The 14,750-nt window shown below is 39.7% G+C and overlaps 1 protein-coding gene across 1 annotated transcript in view; it reads left to right on the top strand.

Annotated features, from left to right (window-relative positions):
- Positions 1 to 14,433, top strand: part of OSTF1 (osteoclast stimulating factor 1) — a 59,389-nt gene extending 44,956 nt beyond the window's left edge. Inside the window, exons 8-10 of the mRNA XM_036330808.1 lie at positions 3,036 to 3,114; positions 6,915 to 7,013; positions 13,913 to 14,433. Coding sequence (XP_036186701.1) covers positions 3,036 to 3,114; positions 6,915 to 7,013; positions 13,913 to 13,971 — 237 coding nt within the window. The 3' untranslated portion in view covers positions 13,972 to 14,433. The remainder of the gene's footprint in view (positions 1 to 3,035; positions 3,115 to 6,914; positions 7,014 to 13,912) is intronic.
- The last annotated feature ends 317 nt before the right edge of the window (positions 14,434 to 14,750 follow it).

The following is a 14,750-nucleotide window of genomic DNA, read 5'->3' as shown; positions in this document are numbered from 1 at the left end:
CCTAGGAGCTGTATCAGTGAAGAAATTGCTTCGGCATATGTCTGAGATTTTGTTGCCTTTGGATTCTTCTAGAATATTTATGGTTTCCTGTCGTACATTTAAGTCCTTTATCCATTTTGAGTTTATTTTTGTGTATGGTGTAAGTTGGTGGTCTAGTTTCATTTTCTTGCATATATCTGTCCAATTTTCCCAACACCATTTATTGAAGAGACTATCTTGGCTCCATTGTATGTTCTTGCCTCCTTTGTCAAATATTAATTGAGCATATTGGTTCGGGCCGATTTCTGGGCTCTCAATTCTATTCCATTGATCTATATGTCTGTTCTTGTGCCAGTACCAGGCAGTTTTGAGAACAGTGGCTTTGTAATACAGCTTGATATCTGGTATTGAGATCCCACCTACTTTGTTCTTTCTCAGGATTGCTGCAGCTATTCGGGGTCTTTTTTTATTCCAGATGAATTTTTGGAGAGTTCATTATAGATCTGTGAAGTATGCCATTGGTATTTTAATGGGAAGTGCGTTGAATTTATAGATTGCTTTGGGTAGTATGGACATTTTAATGATGTTGATTCTACCAATCCATGAACACGGTATGTTATTCCATCTGTTTATGTCTTCCTCTATCTCTTTTTTCAATGTCCTGTAGTTTTCTGAGTAGAGGTCTTTTACCTCTTTAGTTAAGTTTATTCCTAGGTAGCTTATTTTTTTTGGTGTGATGGTAAATGGGATTGTTTTTATAATCTCTCTTTCTGAAAGTTCACTATTGGTGTATAGAAATGCCTCAGATTTCTTGGGGTTAATTTTGTATCCTGCTACATTGCCAAATTCATGTATTAAGTCTAGTAGTTTTTTGATGGATGATTGTTATTTTAAATAGCGTTCTTTATTTCTTGTTTCATTATTTAATATTGCCTTATATCTCTGATGTTAATTATAGCTTTTGAAAACATTTCCTGCTATTCACAGTACAGTATCATTTCCCTCAGAGATTCATTGGACTTTTTGTTTTGGTTCTTTTTCAAATACAGGAGGTTTTCCTCAAATACCTAGTGTCTTTGTCCCTTCATGTTTAAGTGTAATTAGAAGCTCTGTGTGCTTGTGGGGCTTGTTGTCTGGTGGGCTTCTCCATAGGGCGAAGTGGTGAAGTCCTGGCTGTTTTGTTGGGTTGTCCCTATGTGCCAGGATGAGTGCTCCCTCCCTCCTCCACATGTGGGGCTGATCAGCTTCAACAGCAAAGTAACCTCCAGCTTCCTGGGAGAGCGGTCTTACTGCTCAGGTTTTAGGTTTTTCAGCTAGCCCCTGGTTGTATTTCCTGGCCTTATTGCCACAATCTTTTGTACCTAGTGTCCATGAGCTAGAAAACTCTCTGGTTAATTTCTTGGCAGGGTAATTCTAGCATCTGTACTGAATCCTCCGGCAGCAAGGAGAGAGGCAGGTGTTCTGGGGTTCTGGGGTTACTTCTTATAAACACTTTTTCCCAGTACCCTTGTTTTCACCCCCATGCCTCATTCCTGCTCCCGTGTCTCTAGGCATCTCCAGTTCCCAGTTCATGCCAGGTTTCTGTGGAAGGAAGTCTGCTGGCTTCCTCCTGGTGTCTTGCTCTGCAGGCCTCTGTGCTTCCGCTTGGGTTCTGTCACTGCAGTTTCTCTTCCTCCAGCCCATTCCATCTCCCTACATGTCTCATCTCCCATCTCTTGAGTCTCCTTTCCCTCTTTGGAATTTTATAGGATTTTATAACTTTCTTCTCATTTGAGGTTTACTTAGAGCAGTAATTTTCAAATGGTGTGCTACAAGAATTTTTAAAACGTGCAATACCTGACTATTTAGTCAGAGGCACTGACCTCTTTTCCCTTAGATTGTCAAATAAAAAAATGACTACAGACAACATAATAGTAGCTGTCCTGTGTGAATGCCCTGTCTTGAACCATAAATATATAGGACATATCCTGGTCACGTTGTATGATAAGGTTGTGTTTGTTTAGTTAATTCTTAGTACCAGAAATCCTTATATACATGTATAGGCACCTGATTTTTTTTAAAAGTCACTTTTACCCAGGCCAGGTAGCTCAGTTGATTAGAGTGCCATCCTGATAGGCCAAGATTGCAGGTTCAGTTCTGGTCAGGCACATATAAGAATTAACCAATGGATGCATGAATAAGTGGAATAACAAATTGATGTTTTAGAAATAAATAAATTAATTAAAAGTTACGTTGGAGCAAAAAGGATAGGTAATTACATTAATTATTTTTTTGTAAACCAAATTTATACCTATTTTTTCTTGTTGGCTTGGCAAAAAATATATTTTTGGCTGTTCTGCAGAATTATAATAATTAGTTTATGTGTGCCATGAGTTGAAAAGCTTGAAAATCACTGACTTAGAGCAAGCTTAAATTCCTGTGTTCTCAGTCTACACTCTATTTTTAAAATGTTACTTTTTTTCTTTGTTAATTTTTTAAATTGAATTTATTGGGATGACATTGATTAATAAAGTTACATAGGTTTCCAGTATATAATTCTATAATACATTATCTGTACAATGTGTTGTGTGTTCACCACCCTGTTATGCTAAGTGAAATAAGCAAGTCAGAGAAAGACAAGTACTATATTTCTTTTTTTAAAAATCCTCACCTGAGTATATGTTTTACTGATTTTAGAGAGAGGGGTAGGGAAAGAGAGGGAGAGAGAGATAGAGAAAGAGAGAGAGAGGAAGAGTGAGAGAAGGAGAGATGAGAGAAACATTGATTGGTTGCCTCCCGTATGTGCCTCCACTGGGGATCAAACCCACAGCCTAGGTATACGCCCTGACCAGGAATTGAACCGGCAATCTTTTGGTCCAATCACCTGAGCCACACCAGCCAGGGCATCATATGATTTCACTCATGTGGAATCTACTGAACAAAATGAACTAACAAACAAAATAGAAACAGACTCATAGATAGTAAACAGACTGAGAGCCATCAGAGGGCATGGGGGTTGTGAGGGCTGGGTGAAAAAGGTGAGGGGATTAAGCTACTTTCTCTTTTTATCACCATAGAACAAGTTGGGAGACACAGCTTTGCATGCTGCTGCCTGGAAGGGTTATGCAGATATTGTCGAGTTGCTTCTGGCAAAAGGTAAAGTGTGCTGAGTTTACCTGGTCTTTGCTTACCCTGAAAAATAGGCTACATCCAGTTACACCAGCAGGAAGAATAGGAAGAGTAGGAAAAATAATAGCCTCCTTATTTTAAAGGATTTTTAACCTCTACTCTGTCTGTATCACAGAGTTTTTATGATAAGATGGAATTATTTCGATGATTTGTGTTTTTAGTTTTAAATTAAAACTGTGGTAAGCTTTAAAATTATATATGTTAATTTTAGTAAAACTTTATTGTACATTTCTGTAGGATTAAAGGACCTTAGAAGAAGAAAGATGTGAGATGTGTTGCGGTGTGTGTGTGTGTGTGTGTGTGTGTGTGTGTGTGTGTGTGTGTGAGAGAGAGAGAGAGAGAGAGAGAGAGAGAGAGAGAGAGAGAGAGAGAGAGAGAGAACAGACAGAGGAGGTACTCTCTGAGAAAGCTGTATGGGTAAAGTTTCTGAGGCTCCTGTTCTCACAGGAAAGTCTTGATAGCTAAGAAAGATTTCTGTGGCTGCAGTGTCCTGCTCTGGCTGAGCAGGTGTTAGATGTATAGAGAATGAGAGAAGATCCCTTAATTCCCTGTTTTTACATAAGTCAGAGGGGCTGTGAAATTATGGACTGACCGTCCATTCAGCCATTTGTCCCACAAATACTCATTAACCCTTACAGCGAACCAGGCCTAACACCCTGATCCGGAAGGCTATAATATAAGATGCTTGAGCAAGGCCCTGTTAAATGAATGTTCTATTGTTAGGTCTCCTTGGAGCAATGTTGGCATAGAGGAGAGGAATGTTTTGATGTAAAGTATATTGATGATGTAAACTCTTGGTCTAAAAAATTGGATACCACTTTAGTTGTGCTTTCCCCAAAGATATGCCGAGAGCTGTGCTATCAGCTACGGAGCCAGTGGCCACGTGCACATTGAGCCCCTGAAATAAGGCTAGTGTGAACTGAGATGTGCTGTAGGTGTACAATGCACCCCAGATTTTGAAGACTTTATGAAAAAAAAGTAAAATATCATTTTTATAATGGTTACACGATGGAGTGATAACATTTCAGATATACTGGGTAAAATAAAGTATATTATTTAAATGAATTTTACTTTTGGAAAATGTGGCCACTAGAAAATTGAAAATTACGTATATGGCTCTAATTTGTTGAAGAGGCTGTGGTTGCAAAGAGAATGGTACTCTCACACATTGTGGCAGAAAGTGAAAATTGCTAAATCCTTCTTGGGAAGCAGTCTGACAGGAGCTAGCAGAATTAAAAATGTACATATTCTTACATTTCAACACCACTTTTAGGAAACCATCCTTCAGAAATACACACACACACACACACACACACACACACATACAAAGATGTTGTTCAAGGAGGTTCATGGCAGAATTGTTTGCAATCATGAAAATTAGGAACAACAGCTAAATGCCCCCCCAATAGAGGAGAGATTAAATAAATTTTGGCCTATCCACAAGATGGAATACTTATAAACATTTAAATAGGTTGAGTTATAAGTATATGTGCTACTAAAGAAATAATACCATTATAAATTAAGTTAAAAAAATCTTGGAGTCAAAGGTTTAAACCTCCAGTTATAAAATGAGTCATGGGGATGTAATACACAGCATGGTGATATCCTATCTAATAATAGACAAACATGGTAATTAACCATACCTCCGACATGCTTCCCATTGGCTAATCAGGGCGATATGCAAATTAACTGCCAACCAAGGTGGCGGCTGGCAGCCAGGCAGCTGAAGCGAACAGGAGGCTTGCTTGCTCCAGTGATGAAGGAAGCCAAGGTTCCCCACCTGCCGCCGCCCAGCTCTGAGCTGCACTCTAAGCAACTATGTTGCAATTATAGAAGCTAAACAATCCCCAGAAACCTGCTTTCAGCCAGCCAGGCCTCAGAACTAGAGTTGCAACAGTGTTTCAATTATAGTAGCTAAACAAAGCCCAGATACCTGCTTTCAGCAGCCGAGGTCTCAGAGCTGGAGCCGAGCCTCAGAGCTAAAGCTGGCTCTCAGCTCCAGTGACAGCCATAGAAGGTAAATAAATCCCAGAATAAAAAAAGAAAAGAAAAAAAGGAGAGGTTGTGAGCTTCAGTCACCCGCCAGCCTGAAAACGGCCCTCAGCCCCTCACCCAGACTGGCTAGGCACCCCAGTGGGGACCCCCACCCTGAAGGGGGTGTGACCAGCTGCAAACAGCCATCATCCCCTCATCCAGACTGGATAGGCACCCAAGCGGGACCCCCACCCTGATCTGGGACACCTTTCAGGGCAAACCAGCCGGCCCCCACCCGTGCACCAGGCCTCTATCCTATATAGTGAAAGGGTAATATGCAAATTGACCCTAACAGCAGAACGACTGGGAATGACTGGTCACTAAGACACACACTGACCACCAGGGGCCAGATGCTCAATGCAGAAGCTGCCCGCTGGTGGTCAGTGTGCTGCCACAGGGGGAGCTTTGCTCAGCCACAAGCCAGGCTGATGGCTGCCAGTACAGCGGTGGTGGTGGGAGCCTCTCCTGCCTCCTCAGCAGCGCTAAGGATGTCCGACTGCAGTTTAGGCCTGCTCCCCGCTGGCAAGTGGACATCCCCCGAGGGCTGCCGGGCTGCCAGAGGGATGTCTGATTTCCATCTTAGGCCCAATCCCCCGGGGAGCAGGCCTAAGCCAGCAGGTGGTCATCCCCTGAGGGGTCCCAGACTGCAAGAGGGCACAGGCCGAGCTGAGGGACCCCCTCTTCCCCCCGAGTGCACAAATTTTTGTGCATTGGGCCTCTAGTAGTTAATAATACTGTATTGCATATTTGAAAGTTGCTAAAAGAGTAGATCTTAAAACTTCTCATCACGTAAAAAAAAGTTTTTTGTAATTGAATGGTGATGGATGTTAACTAGACATTGTGGTGATCATTTCACAATATCTATAAGTACTGAATCATGTACACTTGAAACTAATATAATTTTGTGTCCATTAAACATCAGCTAAAAAATGAAATGACAGACCAATATATGTAGTTTGGGTTTGTGTGGATGTACATATATGTCTGTGAATGCACCCATGTACTTGAAGGAGATAACTGAAGCCTACTTGCGGGGAATGGTTTTCTACCTCTGAAGAAGGTAGAAAATGGGGAAGGATGCATTTGTTGGGAGCTAAAATGGGACATATGGATTTGGTCAGCATACTTTAGTATTTTGAAACTTTAATGATGAGAATGTATTCATGAATGCTGATATAATTTTTAACACAATTAAGACAAGGAAAAAAGTATGTAGAAGATAGGCTATGGGAATTATAATAAGTTTTATTATCTTACTATTTTGCTAATTTACATGAGAATATACTTATAGACCTAAAATATTAATCCCCCTCAAGCTCAACCCACATGATCTTTCCCAAAGACCTTGAACAGAAGGGGCAAAGGGCATATTGAATTTAATCTCCAAACAATCATGAGGCATAGTAACTAGTGGGGTCAAACTGATTTAGGATTTACCAGAGGATGATAAGCTCCTCGCTGAAAAATTCACATCAAATTTTACAGGGACTTGAAGGGAAAGGCTATATTTTGAGTGTGCATAATATCACAGGTGCAGCAACAAGCTCCCTGATTAAAGATGCTAAGTACACTATTATTGGTTTGAGAAAGTTTTTCTGCTTTGAAAAAACTTACTTCTGAGCCAGAAAAGTTCTCCAGTTAGTTTTGCCAAAAGTAATCAGTTTTGGTGGAAAGAGTATTGCTGTGCTACTGTGTTCAAAAACATCTAATTTATGTTTCTTGTGTTGGGAAAGGTGCTAGAACAGATTTAAGAAACAATGAGAAGAAGCTGGCCCTGGACATGGCTACTAATGCTGCCTGCGCAACTCTCCTGAAAAAGAAACAGGGAACAGGTATTTTTGTTTTGTTTTGTTTTTAAATATATTTCTATTGATTTCAGAGGAAGGGAGGGGAGAAAGAGGTAGAAACATCAGTGATGAGAGAGAATCATTGATCAGCTGCCTCCTGCATGCCCCACACTGGGGATTGAGCTTACAACCTGGTAATGTGCTCTACCCTGGAATCGAACTGTGACCTCCTGGTTCATAGGTTGATACTCAACCACTGAGCCATGCCAGCTGGGCAAGTATTTGGTTTTAACCCTTCTTTTTCAATGGTGCTGTCATAACTAAGATTTCTCAACTTAGTATTAGGAAAAAAATTTCTTGTTAAACTCTTCAGGTGATTCTGAAGTTAGATTGTCTATCCTTGGTCTAAATCAGAACCTCTAACACAGAAGAGTACCCTCATGCAAACAAATTTGAAGAGACAAATTAAACATACAAATTTTTGTATATTTCTTAGTTTCTTACAATCAAATTCTAATCACTTTGCTTTCCATTACAGTCCTTTTCAGAGAACCATGGTCTCCATCTCTTCTTTTCAGATACATTTTTATGAGTAGATATCTCTAAAATTTTTTAACTTAAGCATTCAACAGCTCCATGATTATATTATATTTCTGTTTTAAATGAGAACATCAATAAACTATTTTATTGGTGTGGCTCAGTGGTTGAGCATCCACCTATGAACCAGGAGATCACGGTTCGTTTGCTAGTCAGGGCACATGCCTGGGTTGTGGGCTCGATCCCCAGTGAGGGGTGTGCAGGAGGCAGCTGTTCAATGATTCTCTCTCCTCACTGATGTTTCTACCTATCTCTTTCTCCCTCTCCCTTCCTCTCTGGAATTAATAAAGATACATTAAAATATTTTACACTCTGTAAACATTTTGGCATTTATTTGTAGTACTGTGGGTGGTTTTTAAAGATGAAGTTTAGGTATAGATTCTTAAAGATAAAAATAGCTATTGATGTGGGAGAATAGGTTTGAAAAAGATGAAAGGCTTGTGTGGTTGTTTTGAAAAAATGTTAAAGAAAGGTGTTAAACAGCATTGCGTCATTCCTGATTAACACTCAGAGGCCGGATGTTTATTTGACCTCTCAGCACATAGCCTACTGATTGTGTCCCCCAGAATCATTCTACTGTGATTCCTGAAAGAAATGCTGGAGGGTGTGCCTTGAACTCTTCTTCCTTTCCTTCTCTTCTGCTTCCCCTCTTCATTCACCATTAGCCTATCAGCCCCTGAGAAACCCAGGGATGTAGAAAAAGAAAGGTAGGAGATGATTTGGTTAGAGGGAACTTCTCGTCTCTTTTTTCTCACGTCTCAAGCCTTACTCTACTTTATGTTTGGCATTTTAATACCACTTTGAAGTATGTAATTAATACATATTTTTCACTGTTGTTGTTTTTTTTTTTAAAGGAACTAGTATAATGTTTTTTCCAAATCTTAGCTCTGCTACTCATCATTCCAACCCTTCTTAGTGTTGCTTTAGAGCAGGGGTGGGGAATGTCTGGCTTGCAGGCCTTCTAAAGCCCACAAAATCATTGGTTTGGCCTGACTGGCACGGCTCAATGGTTGAGTGCCATGGTTCAATTCCTATTTGGGGCATCTGCCCCGGTTGCGGGCTCGATCCCCAGTGTGGGGCAAGCTGCTGGATGATTCTCTTTTGTCATTGATGTTTCTATCTCTTTCTCCTTCTCCCTTCCTTTCTGAAAAAATTAAAAAAACACACGCAAAAAACATGTATCATTGGTCTGGCCCTGCCAATGCATTAGGAGTGAGTTAATTGAATGTTTGACCAAATATAAGTCTAATTTTTAAGGTGATAATTTTGTAAATTCATTAATGAATTTTTAAATATCTAAATGGCCCTGGGCAGAAAAAAGATTCCCCACCCTTGCTTTTAAGTTTAGACTGATTAATCTTGTTGGAGAACTACAATATAACTTTTGAAAAATCTTTATTATAGAGGCTAAAGTGCATTTGTTTTCATTTTAACTTGAAGGTAGTATCGCTTTCAGAGTTTGTGTAATGAGATACTGATTTCTGTTTTTATCATTTGAATTGATTTCCCATTAATTTTTGAACCCTGGGAAAACTTATTTCTCCCTCAGGTATCCTTCCATTTATGAGAAGAGGCAACCTTATGTTGTCCTATACATATTCCATTCCTAGCAGAAGCCACAAAATAAAGTCAGTCCCCTGGTTTCCTGTTTCAGCCCATCAGAAATATCACAGTCCCCTTCTCTTCCTGGCTCACCAACAGCTTCCCAGAATTATCCTCCTTACCGATTATGGGATTCCCATCACAGCCCTCCTCTCAGATCTATTGTTCCTTTTTGTCCTTTATTCCAGATGTGTGTGTTTGTTCCAGATCCTTATTTCTTTTAACTTCAGATATATAATGTAAGCTGTTAAGCAGTTTGGGATGCTTTAATTATTTAAGCCATGTGTCCTCACCAGCAGAGCAAGCCTTTCTTTAAAGTAATTGCTCCTACAGAGATGAAATAGGTTCTGGTAAGTGAGAGGGAAAGCATTTACCAGCTGAGTGGTGCTCCCCAGCTGCATTGTTGCTGAGCAGCTATGTGCAGCCTGCGGGAGAGAGACGGTTACTTGAGGTGGACCTCCGACTCCTCGCTGCCTGGGTTGGGTTAGGAAGTAGGACTCTGGCCTAATTTCCTTTCTCTGCCATCGACTTCCTGTTGCTCTGCGGGTATCTTCAGAATGTCCTTGACCGAGGGGTAAGGTTTCTTGTGAGCTGAAGGTTATCAGAAGCTCCTGCATAGTGTGAGCTTGATCATGATAGACAAGGGAAATGCCAAATGTACTCAGCCCCTAGAGAGCTGCACCCGGAAGCCTTGATGTGAGCAGCTGGACCCGGGAGGGGCAGGTGGCCAGCTCTCCTCTGTCTCTCACATTTTTGACGTTTTTGTAGAATAGGGCTAGGTACATTGGTCGGCAAACTGCGGCTCGCGGGCCACATGCTGCTCTTTGGCCCCTTGAGTGTGGCCACGAAGTTTCAATCGCACTGTATGTGCGCCCGCATGTGGTATTTTGTGGAAGAGCCACACTCAAGGGGCCGCAGTTTGCCAACCACTGGGTAGGAGATGGGCTCTTTTTCTCTGTTCACTCCAAGTGTCTTTAGCTTGTCTTCCTACCTATGTACTGATTGGATAATGGATTTGTTAGGGAGGTAATCTTGGGGCCTGGCATACAGAGCCAAGAATGGATTTTCATATTTCGATTTCCATGTTACCTTTTTCGTTCTTTTTTGTTTTTCTGCTTCATTACCCCAGCAATCCAGTTAAAAATTTTTAATTTGTATTTTGATCCTAGTTGGAATGAGAGTTTAAATATTGAGCTGTGTAACTAATTGCCAGCATGAACTCTAAGCTGGACAAGGTATATTCTGATATCATTGTCCACTTCTTGGATTTTTTTTGATAGGAAAAATATAATTCATTTGTTTTAATTACTATGAAGGATAACTTTAGGATACAAGGGTGGGGTAAGAGTCATATTTGAGGGTTGAACCCTTTAATCCTTTTTCTAATAAAAAAAATTGGGGTATAATTTACAGTAAGTGAAGTACATAAATGCTAAGTGTACAGCTAAGTGATAAATTTTTTTTTACTGTGCGTACACTTATTTGCCACAACCCAGATCAAGATGGAAAACATGTCCAACCTCCAGAGGCCTCCCTTAGTATCATTACTTCTCTTACCATAGATTAGCTTTGCCAGTTCTTGAACTTGATATAAATGGAATAAAGCAGTATGTACTTTTTTCTGTCTTTTCCTTAACATTACTTCTGTGATGTTTGTCCATGTTATGTGCTTATCCCTCCACCAGTTATTTATGTCTGTCTGTCTGTCCGAAGTACTGATGCTTGATTTGGAACATGTAAGCCCAGGGCACTGAGACTGAAGAAAAATGGAAGTGAGATAGGGGAGATTGGAAGTGCTGCTGGGCATGAACCAAGATAGGCTATGAAAAGATATAACTCATGACTCAGCATTTGTCCATATGAGAAGTTTCCAGAAAAACTGCCTCGGAGAGGTCAGTGAAAGGAAGGAAGGAAAAAGAATTTATTTGCCTGGCTCATTTCTGTCTCTTGAGTTCCATTCAGTCTGAGTTTGCACCATGGCAGGTTATCCTTCTCTTGCTAACAGGAGAAACGAGGTTAAAACAAAGTGCAGAAGTAACCACTGAAGGACAAGTAATATCTCAAATACCACAAAATGCAGGATTGTCGTAGCAAAGTAGGAGGGAAAAGAACTTTGCTGTTAGTCTCTTTGTCTTTTACTTAAAGCTGCTGTTACCAAGTGAGTAGCCAGTCCCAAAGTTTGTGTGTGGGATAGAACAAAATACATTTCTCCCAGGTCTCCAGAACTTCTCTTAGGAGAATGGAGAAGAATATAGTCAATCTGGAGACTTCTAATAGTTTGGAAGTGAAATCATGGAAGTTTCCCTCTGTCCTATACCCACTTGTTCTTTTATCTTTCTTTCTCTCATATAACGTAAATTGGTTTCTACCCCCCTTGTTCTGACTCTTCCTTGTCCCTCCGCTTTCCTCAGTAGTCACTTCCTAAACATGTAAAGATTCTTCAGAAAGCTACAATATCATTAACATACCTAAAATTAATAAGTTCTTAATATTATCAAATGTAATTTTCAAACTTTGCCAGTTTTCTTATGCTTACTTACTTATTCTTTGCTTCCTTATCTATTTACTTACTTATACTTTGTATAAGTCAGGGTCCAAATTAGGTAATTGATAGTTTTGTTTTGTTTTTAAATCAGTGTTTCCTTTCCTCTTCCCCTGTTTTTAGCCTTGTAATATATTTATTAAAGAGACTGGGTTAGTTAATTTGAATTTCCCAGTGTAGACATTATAAGTATGTAGTCCCGTGGTGTTGTGCGTCATGTTCTACTGTCTTCTGCATTTTTGTCAAATAATGTTAGATCCAAAAAAAAAAAAATGATGTTAGATCTAGATGTTTGATTAGATTTAGGTCTAGCTATCTCAGGGGGAGAGGAAGGAATACTTCATAAAGAAAATCATGTCCTCCCACGGAGGCATATAATATCTGGTTGTCACTCTTCCTATGATGTTAGCATCCACTGATGATCATTGTTTAGATCCATTATTTCACTAATCTGTTGCAAATGGTGATATTCCAATTCTGTCACTTTTTCCCTCAGTTATTAGCTTGGGAATTCTGTAAAGAAAAATTTCTCATCAGCTGTTTGGTTACCCAGGGAAATAGTTTATGTAGCAGAAGCAGAATAAAGGCTTGATTTTTACCCTTCTTTTAAGTGTTTCAAAATAACAGTGCTGATTCCCTATCAGTCTCCAAAGGGACCAATGAATTCCCTTTGGTGTGTGCTGAAATATTTGATGTGTTTTAATCCTTTGTAATTAATATCTTTATGGATAACTTTGGCTAGTGGAGGCCTCTTCAGGTTGGATCCTGAACCGTTTTAAAGTGATGCTGATTTTGGTAGGATCCTTGCTTTGTGGCATGACAAGTGGTTCAGGTGCATTTTTATTTATTTATTTTTACATTTTCTTGACTTGAAATTAAAGCCCCAGACTTGAAATTAGTCATATCTCCAATGAGCAGTGGGGATATAGTATTTAGAGACCATGATCTGGGTGCTATAACATATATTTGTTGAGCTCTAACAATGTGTTTGTATGTGCATTTCAACCCCTCATCCCCCTTAAATTATACCTAGTGTAACCTATTATAGAAATTTTGAAACGGGACAACCAGTGGGTCCGGGCTGCCTGTCACTACTTGAGCCAATTCACCAGAGACAGGGTTGAATCATATGTGAGCATTTATCCCAATAATCCTGGCAGTATGGAAGAGCAGCAGGTCATCCACAAAAATCTGCTCTGCAACCCCCCATAAGCCAGCTGCTTATATTGGTTAGGGCAATATTACATGGGCAAGTAAGAATTATAGGCATGGGAAGCAGGTAATGGGGGCTGGGGTGAGACTCCATTGTTTGGGCAACAAGATTATTAATTTTCCATGAAAATAGGCAATTCTTGAATGAGAATGGACTGCATTCCAGGGTTGACCCCCAGGTCCTAGGTTGACTGCCAGCTCCGCGGTTGACTCCGGGGTCCTGGGCGTACAACCCCCAGCCAGGTTAGAATGTCCTTTCTTTAATCAGAACAAGGCAATCACGGTTAGCAGCATGATTAATATTTCTGATAACTATAGCTAGTCCCCAATATTCTATTTTTGCCCCTAACAACTTGACCAGACAGACAGTTGAATAGGTGAACATCAAAGTCCCAGTCTTCCTTCTGAACCCTGTTCAAGGTTGATTTTACATTTGATGATGTTCCGCTCTTTCTATTTCAGAACTTTTACTTTTTACTTCAGTCTTTTGCTTCTGAGGATACTTTATCAGTGTGTTCTACAATGAAACTGATGCTTCTGTGTTTTCATTCGCTTTCCTTTTTCTCCCTCATTAGTTATCTTTCTACCCAGTGACCTTGCCTTCAGGTAAGGCCTCGGGCTGTTGACTGACTGAAGTCGTGTGTGCGCTTGTCCTTGGGGGAGGTTGGAAGCAAAGTCGTCACAGGGGAGGGGCTTCTGGTGTGTTCCACGTGGTCATGGTGCATTTTGTCTGAGATAGAGTAATGGTACCTTAGCACCACGTGCTTCCATTTCTGCATGTCTAACGAATGTGCAAACAAGTGTATTTGTCAGCCTCTGTGGCAGCAGCTAGGCTGAAAAGCAAAGGTTGAAGAAGATCCTTGGGGGAAGAGCAACCCTGGGTCTGAGAAAAGATGGCAATTTGTTGAATTGTCAAGAGCTTTGAACATGAAAACAAAATCCAAGCAATATTTAATTTCTCTTTTTTTGCTCTCTCCCTCTATTTTTTCAGATGCTGTTCGAACATTAAGCAATGCTGAGGATTATCTTGATGAAGAGGACTCAGATTAATTCCTTTCTGAAGCTTTAAGAGCTAAAACTTCTGTTGCTTTTGCCATTCCAAACCTTGTCTTTGCCAGAAGAGTGTTGGTAACTGTTTTTTTGTTTTTGTTTTTTAATGTCCATATGAACGTGGAACGTGGCAGTATTGCACCGTGTTTGAGTAGATCATGTAAATGGATAGTTCTCACCTTTGGTTTGCCAATAAGTGACTGGATTCTTTGCTGTATAAAGTAAGTTTTTGTTTAACAGAATAGAACAAGAAGAGATTATTGCTATTTATCAAGTTAAAGGAATTTTAAGAATTTATTTCTTTAAAAAAATCAGGATGGTTTTATAAATTAAATTTCTTTACCTCAAGGATGTTTTGAATGGATTTTTCAAGGGGAGAAATGCTTATTATAATAATAAACCAAAAGACAACAGAAAATTGTCAGTTATTCTGACAAAAATAAACATTTTAAGAGACTTTTTTTCCTCTTGTCTGTTTTTCTGGTATGACTCTGTGCCGGTAAATAAAGAAGTTTTTTATATTTAGGTAAAGACTGAATTTTTTAAAATTATATTTTGTATTTGTTAGCACAGGAGAATCATAATAGCCAAATCCCCTTTCAACTTTCTGTATCTGCTTTGATTAAAGTCAAGACAATAATCACTGAAAAGATATCTTTCTAATAAAATATATATCTTTACTGAGAATGAAACTTTCAGTTTTATCTCTAAGGTTATACTTGGTATGAAGAAACCGAGCAGCTCATTGTTTAAGGTTTGAAAGGTTAGAAAAGAAATGA

The sequence above is a fragment of the Myotis myotis genome, unplaced genomic scaffold (genome assembly GCF_014108235.1).
Source record: "Myotis myotis isolate mMyoMyo1 unplaced genomic scaffold, mMyoMyo1.p scaffold_m19_p_12, whole genome shotgun sequence".
Taxonomy (NCBI): domain Eukaryota; kingdom Metazoa; phylum Chordata; class Mammalia; order Chiroptera; family Vespertilionidae; genus Myotis; species Myotis myotis.
Note: the sequence above shows the minus strand (reverse complement) of the source record. Positions and strands in the feature narration are given on the sequence as shown.